Below are 17709 nucleotides of genomic sequence, written 5' to 3'. Positions count from 1 at the left end.
AGAAAGAAAGAGAGCGGCCAAAAAAAAAATCTACCTGTCAATGTACAGAGAGAATGAAAGACGAAGACCATTAGCTGTGGAGGTGCCACATGGGGTCTATTAAGAAATCGACAATCTGTGTAGTGTACGTTTTTTTTTTCTGTCAAACTGCATGTTCTTTAGATCCCAAAACTCTCTCCCTCTACGTCCAGCCAAGATCTTTCCTCCATTTTCTACTCTATCTCCATGTGCCTACACATTTTCTCTTTTCTCTGACAACTCCCCCCTTCTTTAATCTCTCCACCTTTCTGTACTTTAATTTCAACTGTTAAGCTATATTTCTAAGTGGACTCACCTGTATTATTTAATTTAGACAACTTCTCTTTTGTGTAGCTCATTCAGGAAACAGACACTTTACACTTTCTTCCATTAATATGGGCTTAAAAGGTTTAGGAAACTTCCTTAAACCTGGGAGTAAAGTTACATTAAACTTCCTTAAATTTCCTTAAACCGGAAATTTAAGCGACGCCGTTTTGTCTATTTAAAAACAAACACAAACAGAAGTCGGAAACGCGCTGGAAAAAAAACAAATAAAACTTCGCAGCACCTGCTACAATCTCCAAGCTTCGAATGATTATCGACTGCTCATGGCTTCCGTTAAAATCCCGACCGTTTATTTATTCTCTCTGGCTCTATCGTTCAATTCATCTCCAGCCAGTTACTGCAAAATTCAATCTCTTCCACGATCCTTCAATTCAACAATCTTACATTCAACTGTCCCAAAAATTCCACGAGGCCATGAAAGCTTGCGCATCTCTCAAATCAGTTCATGTGGCTCGGAAAATCCATGCTCAGCTCATCTCAACAGGATTAGTCTCTTCTATTTTCCTCCAAAACAATCTTTTGAACATGTACTCCAGTTGTGGCTTGATAGACGATGCTAAACGTGTCTTTTTTAGTTCTAGGTATCGTAATGTTTTTAGTTATAATATTATTATCGGCGGGTTGGCGAATTCGGGTCTGGTCGTAGACGCTGAAAAGTTGTTTGATGAAATGCCTGAAAGAGACTCAGTTTCTTGGAACTCGATGATGTCGGGTTACTTTTGGAATGGAAAGTATGAGGAAGTTGTAAAGATTTTTGTTTCGATGGTTCGAGAGTGTAGTTGTGTTCCTAATTTGTACTCGTTCTCTTGTGTGATGAAGGCTTGTGGTTGTCTAGGATATGTCAAATTGGCTATACAATTGCACGCATTTGCCAAGAAATTTAGCTTTGTCAGTGACTCGTCTATTGAGAAATCGAGTTTGGATATGTATGTTAAGTGTGGTGGTATTGATTACGCTGAGAGATTTTTTTCGAGGATGAAAAATCCAAGTTTGTTTTGTTGGAATAGTATGATTTATGGTTATTCAATAGTATATGGGGTTGAGAAGGCTCTTGATATATTCAAGAGAATGGCTGAACGTGATTCCGTGTCGTGGAACATAATCATTTCGTTCTTGTCCAAGCATGGCTTCGGGGTTGAGAGTCTTTGTATGTTTGTTGAGATGTGCAGGCAAGGTTTTGGATTGAATTCCTTGACATATGCAAGCGTTCTTAGAGCATGTACCAGCCTTTATGATCTGGAATGGGGAGCCCATTTGCATGCTCGGTTTATCCGTTTGGAATCTTTTCTTGATATTATTGTGGGCAATGGTTTGATTAATATGTATGCAAAGTGTGGACACTTAGTATTTGCAAGGCGGGTTTTCAACAGCTTAACAGAACGTGATTCAGTTTCATGGACTTCTTTAATTTATGGGGCTGCACATTTTGGGCTTGGAGAAGAAGCTTTGCTATTATTTAGCCAAATGAGAGATGCTCATGTTGACTTAGATGAGTTTATCCTTGCCACTGTTCTTGGGGTTTGTTCCAGGCAAAATCATCTTTCTGTTGGAGAACAACTTCATGCCCATACAATCAAGACTGGAATGGAGTCCTTTGTTCCTGTTGGAAATGCTCTAGTTACAATGTATGCCAAGTGTGGTGGTAATATTCAGAAAGCGTATTATGAATTTGAATTGATGCCAAGAAGAAATATAATATCTTGGACAGCAATGATCACCGCATTCTCTCAAAATGGTGATGTTGAAAAAGCCTGGGATTGTTTTAATAAAATGCCAGAGAGAAATCTTATAACTTGGAATTCAATGATAAGTACATATAATCAACATGGGTTTTGGGAAGATGGTTTAAATCTGTATATTTTAATGCTAAGGGAAGGAGTTAAGCCGGATTGGGTCACTTTTGCTACTTCAATTGTTGCCTGTGCTAATTTAACAATATTAAAGCTAGGTACTCAAATCGTGGCTCAAGCTGAAAAATTAGGCTTTGGCTCTAATGTTTCAGTTGCAAACAGTGTTCTTACTATGTATTCAAGATGTGGACAAATTGAAGAAGCTCAGAAAATTTTTGATTCAATAGGTAAGAAAAATCTGATTTCTTGGAATGCAATGATGGCAGTATATGCTCAGAATGGTAAAGGGAATAAAGTTATTGAGATTTTTGAGGATATGTTAACAATGAAATGCAAACCTGATCATATAAGTTTTGTAGCTCTTCTTTCGGGCTGTAGCCATTCAGGGCTTGTGACTGAAGGTAAACATTATTTTAGTTCCATGACTAAAGATTATTGCATCTCTCCCCGCCATGAGCATTTTGCATGCATGGTTGATCTACTTGGGCGCTCTGGGTTGCTGGAGGAGGCTAAGAGTTTGATTGATGGAATGCCTTTTAAACCAACTGTTGATATATGGGGAGCTCTGCTTGGTGCTTGTCAGATCCATCGTAATACAAACTTAGCAGAACTTATCTTGAGGAATTTGCTTGAGCTGGATTTCGAAGTCTCTGGAAGTTATATTCTACTTGCAAACACATACTCAGATTCAGGAAAATTAGAAGGTGTTGCATGTGTAAGGAAACTGATGAGAGAAAAAGGAATGAGAAAGAATCCTGGTTGTAGCTGGATAGAGGTTGATAACAGAATACATGTGTTTACTGCAGATGACATAAATCATCCTCAAATCAAGGACATCTACAGCATGTTAGAGGAGATTACAGAAAACTAGTAAATTTTTTAAGCTGTGGCAAATGTAGTTGGTTGCATTATCTCAGAGCTGTCAAGATAGAAACTTGCTGTGGCTTTTGGATTTATTAGTTTTCCTGGTTGGATGCTCATTTGAAGAATCTTCGTGTTTTTCCAGAATTGCCCCTTGGTTATGTTACCTTGGGGGAACTTATAGTAAGGGATGGATGGTGGTTTCATCATTTCAAGGAAAGATCCTTATCCCGCAGAGATTTCTGGTATCTTATGGTATGGGATTAAGATTAATAATCATTCTACTTATTCTTTGCACTGTTTGGGTTTGGGTTATATCTATTATATTGGGAATCAAGATTGTGTTCCATTCATTTTTCATGCTCATACAATAATGTAACAGTGCATTGGATAAAAAGAAGTAATCATTTAAAGTATGATAAGAGAGAAATTGGACTTTTATTACATATACATTGAAACAATACTCTTTACAAGTACAACATTATCATATATGTCTTTATTAAATTTAAAACTGAGGCATAATCCTTACACTTTCTAATAACACTCTTTTATGTTTATGGCCAGGAAGGAGATTCTAAAGTCGATTTAGATTTTTGGAATGAACTACAAAAGTACTCTTTTACTTTGAAAGCTTTACATCTGGATTTCTCATTGGTTTAAGCCACATATCAGCCATTACCCGCGAGGAAATGCACCACAGCAAATCTTGTCCCTTTATGAGGACATGTTTTCCCTTTTTCCTTGCCTTTCCTAGACCATAAGCTAACAGCCATTGCATAGCAGTTAGCCTCTGTTTTTCACCATCCCACACATTCCTCTTTCCTTCAGTTCGTACCTTCAAACCTCCAACATGCAAACTGGCTACTTTGAATCTCTTTTCCTCATCATACTTGACCACATTTGTGTTGGCACATTCAGCATGAATAAGAGCTACTACTGGACCTCCAACTGCCTCATATCTCCTAACTGGATCACGCAGCTGGATGACCACTACTACTTTAATTGCCTCTTGGTCCCCTAGCTGACCATCAGAAGCAGTTGAGCTGTAATTTTTTATCCAATCTTCAAGTGGAACAGCCGAAGTGAGAGGGTGACTCTGATCTTTGCCACTACTTGTAATTGTCTTATGAGTTAGTGGAGAAACATCAAAGGGAGCATCTTCCTCGGCCATTTCTGCCTGAATTTTTAAGGCTTCAACTGCCATTGCCTCAATCTTCTGCAAGGAGAACGCCAAAATCTCCTCTGCCGTCAACGGATTTTCATTGACATTCCAAAGTCCTGTTGAAATCCTTTCTTTCCTGCCTGTACTCATGGCAGTGACCATGGTTTTTACTGCAGCAATGGTGCGTGCAGCACTTGAGCTAGCACCTTCTTTTTTCCTTCCTTGGATGACTGCAGAAGCAATGCCTTCAAAGGCTATCTGTTCAGCAGTTTTACCAATCAGTTCATCCATAGGCATCAAAGACAAGATTTCTGAACTGAGTTCCTCAAATCCAACGCCTGCCATTCTCTGAAATAATTCAAACCCACTCATGGATTTATTTGACGGAAGAACAAAAGGTTTTGATATCTGCATAGCTAGTTTTGGAGTGTCCTTCCTTCCAACTATAGTGTCCAGAGGATTCATGGCAGCTAAGTAGCCTCCGTCCCTTGTTTGAACAACGGAACCTAAACCCTTTCCAAGATCCGGAAGGTATACTTTGGTTTCAGCATCTGTTGAATCTTCATTTTCATCTAGCTGCAGAGGAGAAATTTCTGGTTGATAAAATTTAAATTTCTTACTCTCTTCATCCTCGAGCAATTGAAGAAATTCCCTCGTTACAGTTTCTTCGTCTGCATCTAGTCTCTGTGATTCTGTTTCTTCTTCTGTTTTGATGATTTTTTCTTCTCCCATCATAGATTCAAGAGCTTTTATTTGCTGAGCAATTGAATCAAGCTCTGATAGTCTTGTAAGATGTAGCTGATCATGCACTATCTCCTTGACAACCTCATTTGATGCTGACTTTTCTTCATTGGTTTCCTCGGATTCACCTTCCCTAACCTCTTCTTTGTCTTGAATCTCAACTCCTTTATCCACAACTTCAAAGTCTGGGAGGTCAAGATCTTCTATTTTTGATTCTGGTTCTTTGGACTTCTGAACAGAGGGAGCCGTTGAAGGAACTGGTGCAGGCTCATCCAGATTCAAGTCATCAATTCCTTGAAGATCTGCTGATGCTCCTCTCTCTGAAGGTGTCCATGCTTCACCTCTGCTTGACATCCTCGGACTAGGGACACTAAATGAAGTTTTTGATTGCTTACGGCCAAAAGATGGAGAGTATTTTCTAGATTTGCTTGACGCCTGACTATAAATATCAAGTCCTCCATCTTTTTCCATAATTTGGAACCCCAATTTCAGAACAAGTTCTCCGCCTTTTGCCTTTCCTGACAGATTGAAACTCATGTCCCACTGCCGAACACGAGAACCTTCAAAACTCTTCACCATGGATTCCTGAATAAGCTGGCTCAAATCCACGGAACTCCTTCCAAAATCAAGCTCTCCAGCATCAATTGCAAACACATAAATCCAAAACGGACGAGGCTCAAATTTCAGCTGCTTCCCATTGCTGGGAGTGCAATAAACATGACACTTAACAAACAGGGTTTCTTCAAAATCAGCAGCTCCCTGTGAAACCCTCGAGGGCATTGTATGAACTGCTCCTTCCTTCGTTTCTTTTTTTCTTATACAAACAGAAAGCCGAAGCCCATTCATGGAAGCTGGAAGGCCCTGGACTGTAACAACTTCAACAGAGAACAAACAACTCAATTTCTGCATTCCAATATGGGAAAGAGCTCGAATAGGCTTCCAATTCCAAATTCCTTTCTTTTCTGCTGAGGTTCCTTTTTCATCTGATATGTTGATGTCTGGTTGGTTTAACACCTTGCCTCTATCTCTCTGCTGCTGATTTTCATCATCAAGCTTTGGCCTTGAACGCCATGGTGACAAGGACATGCGCCTGGACCTGGGTCTATTGGTGGTTTTGTCTTCAAGTTTAGCAGTGGTTTTCTCATCAGTAGATGTGATTGGGGGAACTGAAGTTCGAGGAAGAGCAAGAGAGGCAGTTCTTCTAGTGGTTGCAGGGTGAGTTTGGTAGAGGGATTGGCTAAGTGCTTCAAGCTCTTCCAATAGGTGAGTATTGGAATTCCTACTGTTTGAGTCAGCTGCCATTAGAAATGCAATTGTAAGACGAAAATGGTGATAATAATATGATATCGGGATTATTTGTAGCAGGAAGATGGAATAAAGATAAGGAGTTGTGGATAGTTGAAATGTTTTTGAGGTGGAAAAAGAGCCAAAAATTATTTTTGTTGGTGCTTCCACAACCAACAAGGATACTTTGTTGAAAAAAAAAAAAAAAAAAAATTTGTGTGAAGGATAATTCAAGAACGTTAGTGAGTGCCCTCTCTCCTCTTTCTGGAAAAAAACAGACAGGATTGAAAACGAGAGCAATCTGGTCCCAGAGGATTTATTGTTTGTTTTCTGGAAGGTGATCTTGTTAAAAACTTATTTCCCGCGAAGCTGCCATGAGTTTTCACTCACTTGCACGCACTCCCCGTGCTCTTTTAGCTGTTTACTCTGATGTGATGTGTTGGGCCGGACTGGAAGCCCAACTTAACAGCAGTCCAATTCATAAGGTGACCTTGGAAGATCAAACTCAAGCATCTCCGTTGGAGTAATGCTACATTTACACCACTCTTTTACATCATATTCATTATATCATGATGTGACATATGTCACAACCATATAAATTTTTAATTATTTTGAATTTTTAATATTATAATAGAATTTGTGTAGTTGTGACATATGCTACATCATAATGTAATGAAAATGGTGTAAAAGAGTGGTGTAAATGTAATATTATTCATCTCCGTTGACAACGTGGTGTATCTGGTGTCTCCGGATATGTGGGAGAAAAAAGCTGAAAAAGTCAAGTGGGTTGGGCCGGTTAACACGGGGCTTCTGACTGAAATTCTGCTTGTACGCATTTCGATTCCTGCATAAGTAGTGGTAATGTTCAATCAAACTTGAAGGAAGGAGAAATTAATTTAAGGTCGAACAAACATGAATGCTCAGATGACACGAAAAGCTGAAGGCGAAAACCAAGAGAAGAAAGCAACCGTAGAAGGGCTGCCATTAGAGAGCAGCCCATACGTCAAGTATACTAATTTGGAGGATTACAAACGTAATGCATATGGCAGTGAAGGACACCTTCCAGTTAAACTTAACCAAAGTGGAGGTGGAACTGATGCTCCCACCATTTCTGGAACTCATAATCAAATCAAACGCCTCTCAGAAAAATCCCGAACTCACAGCTGTTGATGCTGCCGTTGCCGTTGCCATTGCCATTTACCTGCCTCCCCAAGGCATCCCTTAAATTTTTATTAATTGATGTCGATCTATCCTGAGTTCCGTCTGTTTTGGTGTATACCAAACATAAAGACAGCATTAATAAACAGTTTGTAATTATATATATACGTATATTAAGCCTTCACATGGGAGCTTTTATAAAAGTAAAGCTCAGTTCTTTGGTAATTGTTACATATTTTATATCATCTAATTCCATTTCTAATTTATGTTAAGAATTGCAGGCTTGTAATAATGGGCCGAAGCGAATAGGCCCAAAAGTTTTTAAAATTGTGGGCTTGAAATGGTGGGCCAATGCGAAAAAGGCCCAGAAGTGTGGTCGGGTGCATGCACTGGGTAAAGGGTAAAGATAGATAGGTCTGAATCTGAAAGGGACCGGGAGAGTTAGAAGAAGTCAAATCGAAAGAATGGCGATAATGAGAGGGAAGCCGTTGGTGGCGAAGCTGGCAGCGGTGGCTATGTACGTGGTTCTTCCAGGAGCCATGCTTGCTGCCGTCGTCTATTCACCTCCTCCTTATGAATCTTCTTCCAAGTCCGATAAACCTCGCCATTTACATCGTCTTCTTTAACTGCGATCAGGTAAAGTATCTTGCTTCGTCATCTCGAACTTATTACTGGCTGATTTTATACTCCTCCAAGATTTTGTTTATCGTTATTAAACGAAATTGAATTAGCTAACGGAATTGAAAATACTTCAAGATCTCTATCTCTTTTAAGAACTAGGTTGTTGGTGCTGTGAAAACTTGTGGTTGCTTATTACTCGAATTCCCTGCTTGCTTATGGTGATGTACTGTTTGGTCTTACATATTTACTTCCTATTTTACTTGCTGAAATGCTCATGCTTAAGAATTAAATCTTCAAGCCTTGAATTTGGTTTTATTTAATTCCTTTTATCTGGCACCTGCTGTAGTTTACCAGTTCGCGTAGGTCACCTCTTTCACAGTGAACTTGTACACGAGTAAGGGTATGCAATGTAGATATAGCCAACTTGCTTTTCATGTATAGGATTCAATTTATAAGTGCTTTTCATATATAGGATTCCATTTATTACTCCTCTAGGGCTGTTTCAATTCTTATGTCTCTATCTATATCTTGGAGTAAATAAAACTCAAGGCCATCAACTGTGGCCATACAAACACAATTTCTAATAAGTTCTAGGCATTTTTTATAAGGCTGATAACCGCTGTTATTTCCTATACTGTTTATTGGAAAATCTGTCATTTGGTTTCTGGTCCACCCCTTTTTTCCCCTGTTGCTGTATATTTGCAAGAATTACAAATTGCAATTAAATTTATGACTAACTATTAATTGTTTGCATGTTGCAGGAACATTTTCGAGGAATGCTTAGGAATCCATTGTTAAATGGTTCTGCTCTTTTTGATATAATGGGGTATGTGATGATCACCATATAAGAATTAACGGCTATGCTATGTAGGTATGTAGAGTTGATGTTTGTTTTCTTCCGTCAAGAAACTCGAGTCCTGAGTCTTTATTTTTTCCTTTTTGTGTAGCAAACTTTGTTGAAAATAAAATGCTATCCTGCAATTTAATGGTTGCCCCCTTTATTGCATTGTGAATTGTATAAAATTTGATCGCCTTTGAATTACTTGTGTAATTGTGTTGTTGAATTGATCAGTGCTGATTTTATTTTTTTATTTTTTTATTTTTTTGATTGGAGAAGCAGGCTCAAATTTTGGAAATATTTTTCATTTAGAAACTTGCAACTAGAATTTGTGCATTCTGTTACTTGGCTGTTAACTGTTTATTGCTTATAGCCAGCAAAACAAGGCAAATTTCGGCACTCAATTACTTGGCTGTGCCAAATAAATTTTTATAGCCTGAGAGCAAGAAGACTTCTGGAGACACAAAACATAAAAGCAAGTCCTAATTGATTATGTTGGTTGGGCTTGGCTATTTCTTTGATCTGAGAAACAGTTTGCGCCCATGGCCTAGCAGCTTTGAGGCAAGTATTTGACGCTGTTGCCAGGGATTGAATATGGGTTGCCTGGCATGACTGGCTCGAATATTCAACACTATCCTTGATGGATCTGTACACTGCAGGCTTGGAAAGAATAGGAGCATAATTTTCTTTTTTGGTTATGCTGCTTGGCAATGTTCATATCAGTCTCAATACCAAAACCACACTGATACATGAAATTATCCATTCACTTGATAATTAAGCATTCTGGCTAGTGTCTCGAAGAGTTAATAAAATAGTTTTTTTTCCGGAATTGAACCCTAAGCTTCTAATAACCAATTGATTAACCCTGCACGTAACTAAGAACAATTACGCATTCCTCCCATAATCCTACATTATCTCACAATCGAAGTCCCACCCCACTTAACATATTCCTAGCCTCGCTGATCATTTTTTTAAAAAAGAAAAAAAAAAATAGACAACATTCGTTGTGGTTGTGCAAAAAAAGGGTTTTAGAGAAGATAGGATGAGAAGGGATAGTTTTATTGGGCCTGCGTACACAGAATGTATGGACAGAGAATGCATCGATGATATGCAAATCCATGTCTCCCCCTGGAGACAGAAGCTATTAAACACAGGGCCTAGGGGTGGTCAGGCCCCTACCATTACAATTACAAACCTAGAGCCTCTCCTCTCTGCGCATGCATGCAAAAGGGCCCCAATCCCATCGTCAATGATAAATGCAGGTGACGTCAAAAAACCTCCATTTCTTATCATTCCTGTCACATCATTTATAACCTTTTTCTTGCCAACTTTCTTTTTCCCTTTGTCCTCCTCTCTCTTCCTCTCCCTCTCCCAAGATTTCCGAATATCCAATTCATAAAAGCACACAAATATATATCGGAATAACATAAAACAAGCAATCTTTGTACAATAATAACTCAAACTCACTCCTACTACGAATATTTTAAAAAGATACAGAAAGAAGTTGTCCAATACTGGTACATGGATACTTGCATTTGCATGGATAAATCTATATAGATGATGGGTATATACGCAAACTATTTATAGATATATGAGATCTCATTAAAAGAAAGTTGTTTAGGCATCCAATGTCCAAGATTCTCCAGGGATTCTGATGGGAGTATCTAACATCACTTGAAAGCTAGTCCTGTTGAAAGCAACTGAAGTAGACATTTCATTGGCACTGCTCCCCGCAATAGCTGCAGATTGTGTTGGGAGACCCGAAAGATTGCAATCCATCTCAAAAAACAAGGGATTATGATATGGGTTTGGGTGAATTTTTTCCATCCAGCTAAAGTTGTTGTTATTGGCCTCAGGTAGTTGGAAATGGGAAAAGTTGGCCTCTGTCTTGCACTGTCTAGGAATAGTAGTTTGTTCCTTCAATGTGAAATCTTGATGTGAGAGAAGGGACTTGAAGAGCATGGATTGTGATGGGCTGTTGTCAGTGTTCATCATCATGTGTTTATTTGTCGTGTTAGATGTGTTTGTAGAGATGATTGTGGTAGGGTTGTGTGAAAAAGAGGATTGGAATCCGTTCATTGGGAAGAGATCATGTGAATGTGAATGTGACTGAGACATGACTGGGTTTATTAAGCTTTTCAGGTCACTTTCTTGCTGGTGATACAGAAAAGAATTTTGGAGAGCCTCTATTGAACTTGGGTTTTGAGATTGACATTCCAGTAATGTTGTTTGAGTTTCAAGCAATGGAGGCAAGGAACCTGAGGGAGATGAACAACCTTCGAAGAGATAGCTTTGTCCTTGGAGAATGCCATTCTTCTTCTCCCCAGATTTGTGAAACATTCTGCAGATCACCCATTCCTCCTGCCAAAAAATTGTATTTTTTTTAGTCATTTTCAAAAGTAACGCTGTATTTTTAAAGATTAAAAGCAGTATAAATGTACAGTAACAGTAATGTAAATAATAAAATAACAAAACTGTCAATCAATCGATCAATCAATCAAATCAAAATCTACCCCAAAGGTTAATAATGAAAAAGGTGAAAAAATGGTGTAGTCGACATCCATGCCATTATCAATATAATAAGTCAACCCAGAAGGGGACAAAAGATTAAAAAGAAGGGTAAGGAGGGCGCAGTAGCTTGATTCCCGCGGTGCACGTGTGGAGATAATTATGGGGTCCATTACCTTACACGTGTGGCGATAGGAAAAGTCACCATCTAAGCGGTACTCATGCATGACCCACTTAGTTTTCTCACCACGGGGGGCTCTGCCTTTGTAGAAAACAAGGGTTTTTTTCATGCCAATTAGACCTCCATTTGAGGCACTGCAAACTTCCCTGTCTTTCCCTGTGGCTTTCCAGTATCCAGCTCCCGTTGCTCTGTTTGTTCTTAACCCAGTTGGGTACTTCCTGTCCCTTAAGCTGAAGAAGTACCACTCTTTCTCCCCCATCTTTGCTACATCTATATATAAAAATAAAAACAACCACCAATAATACCCTATGTTATAAATTCATATTCCATGCATATACCAAGATCAGACCATTTAAGTCTCTCTCTTTTATGTCCATTATTCTACATTTATTATACATCTACGAGGTTTGTCTGGAGTTGGCTTATTTAAAGATTAATCAGTTTCTACCTGAAAACATGTATGGTGAGGGATGGTTAAAAAAAAGAATGTGTGTTGTACTCAACTGCTTGACATTAACAAGGCTCATGCAATATATATACATATCTGCGATTTACAGAAGAATGCTGTAACTAAAGTGAGATATACACATTTGTAAATTATAGTTACACTTAGAATCTTAAAGCGATCATAAATCGTTCTTCAACTATAAGATATATGTACAAATCTACTTATATATATGAAGTTTTGTTGTTCAGATTTGATTATTAAGTTGTCACTAGCCAGAATAATGTAAGATCATTAGGGCATGAAACGTCACTGTCATTTTTAGATCACGACTTAGCTTCATCTTGTTTATCTTAACTGAACTCGACTAAGAAAAATAAACAGTATTTTATTTCTAAACAAAGGAATTGAAGGGCATCTAGAGAAGAGGGAAACGTGGAGAATCTTTAGATATAATAATATGCTAAAGAAAATACCCTTCCGGTATCATCACGGCCTACCTAGCTAAGTGAAACAGATAACATTCTCACATTTTGACATAATTTTTTTTTTTTTTTCCCTAAAAAATTCATGAAGAAAACATACCTGGTAGCTCCCAAGGTTCACATCGGTTAAGGTCAACCTCAGCAATTTCTATACCACGGTAGGTCCAGCTAAACACCTTTGAAGCAAGATAAAAGGTTATGAGCTCTTCATCAGTAGGGTGGAATCTAAACCCTGGAGGCAAACCCTGCTCGTTAACTTCTTCACCATTCAGTTCACTCAAAACTTCTTCCACAGCCAACATGATCTTACTATTCTAGAGAAAGAGAAAGAGAGTAAGAGATTTAGAGTAGTGTAGAGTAGAGTAAGAAGATGGTTTGATTGATAATAGTATTGCATGTGAGAAGGAAAGGGGTTGTAGAAACATGTAAATATATAGAGAGAAGCACTGAAACTAAAGGAGAAGGGGGCTAGTATTGGAGGTTAGGAGGGATAGATTTGGGTTCATAAATGCAAAAGAGTTAAGGGCCCTACCAAAGCTAGCACACCTGTAAGGCTTCCCTCAACTGGCAAACGAACAAACAAACAAATAAATAATAAACTGATTTTATTTCATAAAAACAAGAGATTGTGGTGTATTATTGTTATGAGAGAAGCAGTAAATGCAAAGATGGTTTTAGAGATTTATGCGTGCGTGTGTGAGCATGTTTTGAGAGAGAGAGAGAGAGAGAGAGAGATGAGTCAGGATTTTTCAGATGGATAACACGAGGGTAGCCCCTCTGATTCCTGAACAGTGAGATCATCATCCACCAAATTCTTTTTCTGTGCAAATATTTTTATTGTACAGCAAGATTTCCATATCCACGATTCCAATTTGTTTTTGTTTTTCTGTCTTTCTCAATGAACGGTACTTGAATGATCAATCAATTGTAGCTCCCTTTTCTTTTGCACATCTTGTTTTCTATATATTGTAATCTTTAGATTCACTTTCCAGACCCTTTTTTACCTGGTCCTTCATATCTTTGGCAATGGTATATGTTGTCCAAGATCATTAACTTTTTGCTTTTACCATTAATTTCTTTATCAGAAGTAAACTGTGGAAAAAAGGATTATCCAGATTTTGATTTGGACCTTTCCTCTTTCAAATTATCACCATCATCAGTACCCAGCTTTTTGTCACTGTAACAGTACATTATTAGTATTATTTTGTCTCTGTAGCTCTATATCATTATCACTCTAGATTCTTTAGATGATTGCCATTTATTTTCCATTATGGAAACTCTCTCCAGTGCTGCTGCTTTAAAAGATCAACATTGTAAAGACCTTGAAGAGAGTGTCCTTCACTTCTGCAAAATCTGCCCAACACTTAATATAAATTAAGTGATTACATGTAAACAACATTAACATAATGATTCTTAATACAAATGTTAATTGATGAAAGACAAATTATAGTAATTTGTTGCGAGAAAAAAACAATGAATTCACTGTCAAAAACTTGGTCTAAGATGTAAAGAAGATAGAGATGGTGGCATGGAGGGAATTGTGATGGAAGAGTCAAAATTTTTAATGGAAATAAATGAGAACACAGAGAATTATTGAAACATATAATTGTGTAAATTGAAAGGGATGATAATATATCGAGAGAATTGATGGGTGGCGCAGCTACAAATGTCGGCGTTGCACGTGTATTATGATCAGGTAATGAAAAGGCAGGCGTCCTAGGCTTCTGCTTCTGCTTCTGATTCAGCCTTCTGCATCTACTGCTGTGTATCTAACTAAGCGTCTCTCTAGATCTTATCTTAGAGACTCTTTCAAGTAAAAGATAACATCCTGGATCTCTTCTCTTATCTTTTTCCATTTCTTTTATTTTTTTTATTTCTTTTATTATAGCTTTACATAAGCCTACTCTCATGGTAACTAGCCCTGCACCTGCAACTTTTCTAATAAAATAATTCATTTTGCATTTATATTTTACCTCCCAGGATTCTATATCTCATTCTGATCAGCCTGCACCCCTGCTTTCCCCACACATGTGACTCTATATCTCAATCTCATACTTACCAAAATCTCTAGATTAAAGAGTAATTATCTCTAATTTTTCAGTGTCATGATCCGCAATATTACCTATTTATGCATAAAATAGGAACAGGATACGCGTTTTGGTAATTGAGATACGCGTAAAGAATAGTGAGATGATAGAGAAATATGAGAGGACGGAAAAAGAGAAGGGTAATAATAAATAGGAAGGTGAGGCGGATGGTGTTGAAGGTTAAGACTTAAGAGTCAGAAGAGGGACCTGGTACCACCGACCTGCAGCTGCCTATGCCTTGTGCCTACGATGATTCAGATCAGACTAAGAAAGAAATAGCGACATCTCCAAACAAGCAAAGTCAGTGATTCTTTTATTACAACAACTTTATATACATATACCTATTATATTATGCTGTGGACCTATCTATCTAACACTCCACACCCACTTGCTTTTCTTCGTACATTCTCTCATTTATTATCTGGAATTTCTCTTATCACCTGTTGTGACCTTGGTAAATCCTTACCTTACATCGTTAAACTAGAATTTTCGCATTAACCCATGTTTAAGGACAAATAGAAGAAGAATTTCATATTATAATTTTCGATAAAAGAAACAGTATAGTAGGAGATAGTGTGTGGGTGAAGGCTCCGTTTGGGCCGAGGCTGTGGCTGAGCAAGGCAGAGAGAGAGAGAGAGAGAGAGAGAGCAGTCGTGGGGCCTTGAAGGGGTTTTGACAGGTAAGAACCAGGCTATATCTATTTGTCGTTTTCAAAACAAATGATAGGTCCATCTTCTAGCTAATATTATTGAGGTATAGAGTATAGACTCAGAAATCTGGAGAAATTTAGAGGGGACCAATCGCCAATCATCAATGATATTATTTTTACATCTCCCAATATACTTTTTTCTCTTCGCCATTTATTCTTTAAACGGCCAATCAGTTAACTGTTTTCCCTTTTCTCAGTAATCAAAATCACGTTGGCCTTTCTTCTTAGTTCTTCCTGTCATTATTGCAGGGTTTAGTCAGTTTAGGCCTCTTTCTTTGCTTTTTACAGCTTAGGCCAGGGATCAACCATACCTATAACTTATGTTTTAATTAATCTACGTATGATGCACGTATGTTTAGTTCTTTTCTCGTATTAGAATTTAAAAAAATATATATATACATATGTATATTTTGCTCATTTATTTGGACCATGTTACAATGGGCTTCCTTTAGGCCTTCATTGTAAAAACGAAGCTCAATCGTCCTTTATGGTATAATAATATAATATGTAATATATTACAAGGGGCATACGGCATATGCTTAGAGTGAAAGCTAGAATGCTACAAGAACCAAACTTTAAGTCTCAGGATTCAGGGCACAATCCATTGTTCACCAACTTTACTTGAAAGCAACGAATGAAACATAATCGAGCTATATAAATCACTGCTTCATCTTCATCCTCTCCATCATTCTATATACTTATTCAAACATGGCTCTCTTCTCATATTCTAAGATATTTTTTATTGCATTTTCCATGTCTTTATTTGCTTATTCTTCTTTTGCTCGAGATTTCTCTATAGTGGGCTATTCCCCAGATGACTTGACTTCCAATGATAGACTCATTGATCTCTTCGAGTCTTGGATGTCAAAATTCGAAAAGGTTTACGAGAGTCTTGAGGAAAAACTAAAGAGATTTGATATTTTTAAGGATAATTTGAAGCACATAGACGAGACAAACAAGAAGGTTAAAAACTACTGGCTTGGGTTGAATGAATTTGCAGATTTGAGCCATGAAGAATTCAAGAAGATGTATTTGGGCTTGAAGAAGACTGACTTGCCTAGAAGAAGAGAGTCGTCACTTGAAGAATTTAGTTATAAAGATGTTATGGATTTGCCCAAGTCAGTCGACTGGAGAAAGAAAGGAGCTGTTACTAACGTCAAAAACCAAGGCTCATGCGGTACGTATAGCACGATATAATTGATTTTAGGCCATAATTAATGACAAGGGATGGACCAATATGAATTTATATATTACTTTGATTTTTGTACTTACAGGTAGCTGTTGGGCATTTTCAACGGTTGCTGCAGTAGAGGGTATAAACCAAATTGTTACAGGGAATTTGACTTCATTGTCTGAGCAAGAGCTGATCGATTGTGACAATAACTTCAACAATGGTTGCAATGGAGGACTGATGGATTACGCATTTGCCTACATTGTTTCAAGTAGGGGACTCCACAAGGAAGCAGACTATCCATACATAATGGAGGAAGGCACTTGCAAAATGAATAGGGTAGGTAGTCAAACCATTGGTTAAATAACTTTTAATAACTCTCCTTCTTTAGGTGAGAAAAATTCATATTGGAACAACACTTTTTAATGGCAGTAAATTAAGGGTCCCAAATCCTATAAATACTTGAGGCAAAACACTGTTCTGCTTAATTAAAATGACCATATGTATTAAAACCATGGAACGGCACTTGTCAGTGGCAGTAAATTCATTTTTGTTTACAGGGAGAATCGAAGTTGGTAACCATAAGTGGCTACCATGACGTGCCACAGAACAATGAAATGAGCCTATTGAAGGCACTTGCAAACCAGCCTATCAGCGTTGCTATTGAGGCTTCTGGAAAAGACTTTCAATTTTACAAAGGGGTAAGTAGTCACTGGACCGGCATTGAATAATACAAATCTACGCAATTTATGTATTTATGTGGTTCACTAATTTATTATCTATGAAAAAAAATGGTTATAGGGTGTTTTCGATGGGCATTGTGGAACCGATCTAGACCACGGAGTAGCAGCCGTTGGTTATGGATCAACCACAGGCTTGGACTATATCATTGTGAAGAATTCATGGGGAGCAAAATGGGGTGAAAAAGGCTATATAAGGATGAAAAGGAACAGTGGAAAGGCAGAAGGGCTGTGTGGAATCAACAAAATGGCTTCCTATCCAACTAAAAACAAGTGAAAACAAGGCACAGGCTGTGTCTAATAATTCCTTCTGGTGTTTTTATTAATACATAAATGGTCATGTGATTTAAATATAATTTCATGAAGGTTTCTAATTGAATTGTCAGGCAAAGTTTCTTTCTTTCGAGCTCGTGTCGTGATCCATTTGCGAAGAATATTATATAATATACTTTGGATCATTATATAAGACATTTAATTGGCCATATAAAGGGAATTTATAATGAAT

At 37.8% G+C, this 17709-nt stretch overlaps 5 protein-coding genes and 1 long non-coding RNA gene across 6 annotated transcripts; 4 read left to right on the top strand and 2 right to left on the bottom strand.

Moving 5' to 3' along the window:
• The first annotated feature begins 765 nt into the window (after positions 1-765).
• LOC116128548 (pentatricopeptide repeat-containing protein At2g13600-like) lies at positions 766-3502 on the top strand. Its single transcript, XM_031414273.1, has 2 exons — positions 766-2582; positions 2688-3502. Exons 1-2 carry the CDS (start codon positions 778-780, stop codon positions 3082-3084), a joined length of 2202 nt encoding a protein of 733 aa, XP_031270133.1. The 5' UTR covers positions 766-777; the 3' UTR covers positions 3085-3502.
• On the bottom strand, positions 3494-6397 carry LOC116128547 (protein PLASTID MOVEMENT IMPAIRED 1). Its single transcript, XM_031414272.1, has one exon. The coding sequence runs from the start codon at positions 6277-6279 to the stop codon at positions 3694-3696; it is 2586 nt and encodes an 861-aa protein (XP_031270132.1). The 5' UTR covers positions 6280-6397; the 3' UTR covers positions 3494-3693.
• Positions 6398-6848: 451 nt separating this feature from the next.
• Positions 6849-7561, top strand: LOC116128550. Its single transcript, XM_031414274.1, has 2 exons — positions 6849-7089; positions 7186-7561. Exons 1-2 carry the CDS (start codon positions 7015-7017, stop codon positions 7429-7431), a joined length of 321 nt encoding a protein of 106 aa, XP_031270134.1. The 5' UTR covers positions 6849-7014; the 3' UTR covers positions 7432-7561.
• Positions 7562-7822: 261 nt separating this feature from the next.
• LOC116128658 lies at positions 7823-9091 on the top strand. Its single transcript, XR_004127794.1, has 2 exons — positions 7823-8055; positions 8802-9091. It is a non-coding gene; the product is annotated as an uncharacterized LOC116128658 (long non-coding RNA).
• A 1341-nt stretch (positions 9092-10432) lies between these two features.
• Positions 10433-12799, bottom strand: LOC116128653 (protein CUP-SHAPED COTYLEDON 3). Its single transcript, XM_031414414.1, has 3 exons — positions 12598-12799; positions 11563-11837; positions 10433-11239 (listed from the first exon to the last, which is right to left on the bottom strand). Exons 1-3 carry the CDS (start codon positions 12797-12799, stop codon positions 10496-10498), a joined length of 1221 nt encoding a protein of 406 aa, XP_031270274.1. The 3' UTR covers positions 10433-10495.
• Positions 12800-15973: 3174 nt separating this feature from the next.
• Positions 15974-17672, top strand: LOC116128581 (cysteine protease XCP2). The gene is made up of 4 exons (XM_031414327.1): positions 15974-16470; positions 16568-16803; positions 17025-17165; positions 17266-17672. Exons 1-4 carry the CDS (start codon positions 16002-16004, stop codon positions 17479-17481), a joined length of 1062 nt encoding a protein of 353 aa, XP_031270187.1. The 5' UTR covers positions 15974-16001; the 3' UTR covers positions 17482-17672.
• Positions 17673-17709: the final 37 nt, after the last annotated feature.

The sequence above is a fragment of the Pistacia vera genome, unplaced genomic scaffold (genome assembly GCF_008641045.1).
Source record: "Pistacia vera cultivar Batoury unplaced genomic scaffold, PisVer_v2 Contig200, whole genome shotgun sequence".
Lineage (NCBI taxonomy): Eukaryota > Viridiplantae > Streptophyta > Magnoliopsida > Sapindales > Anacardiaceae > Pistacia > Pistacia vera.
The sequence above is the reverse complement of the archived record's forward strand: the minus strand, read 5'-3'. Positions and strand labels throughout refer to the sequence as shown.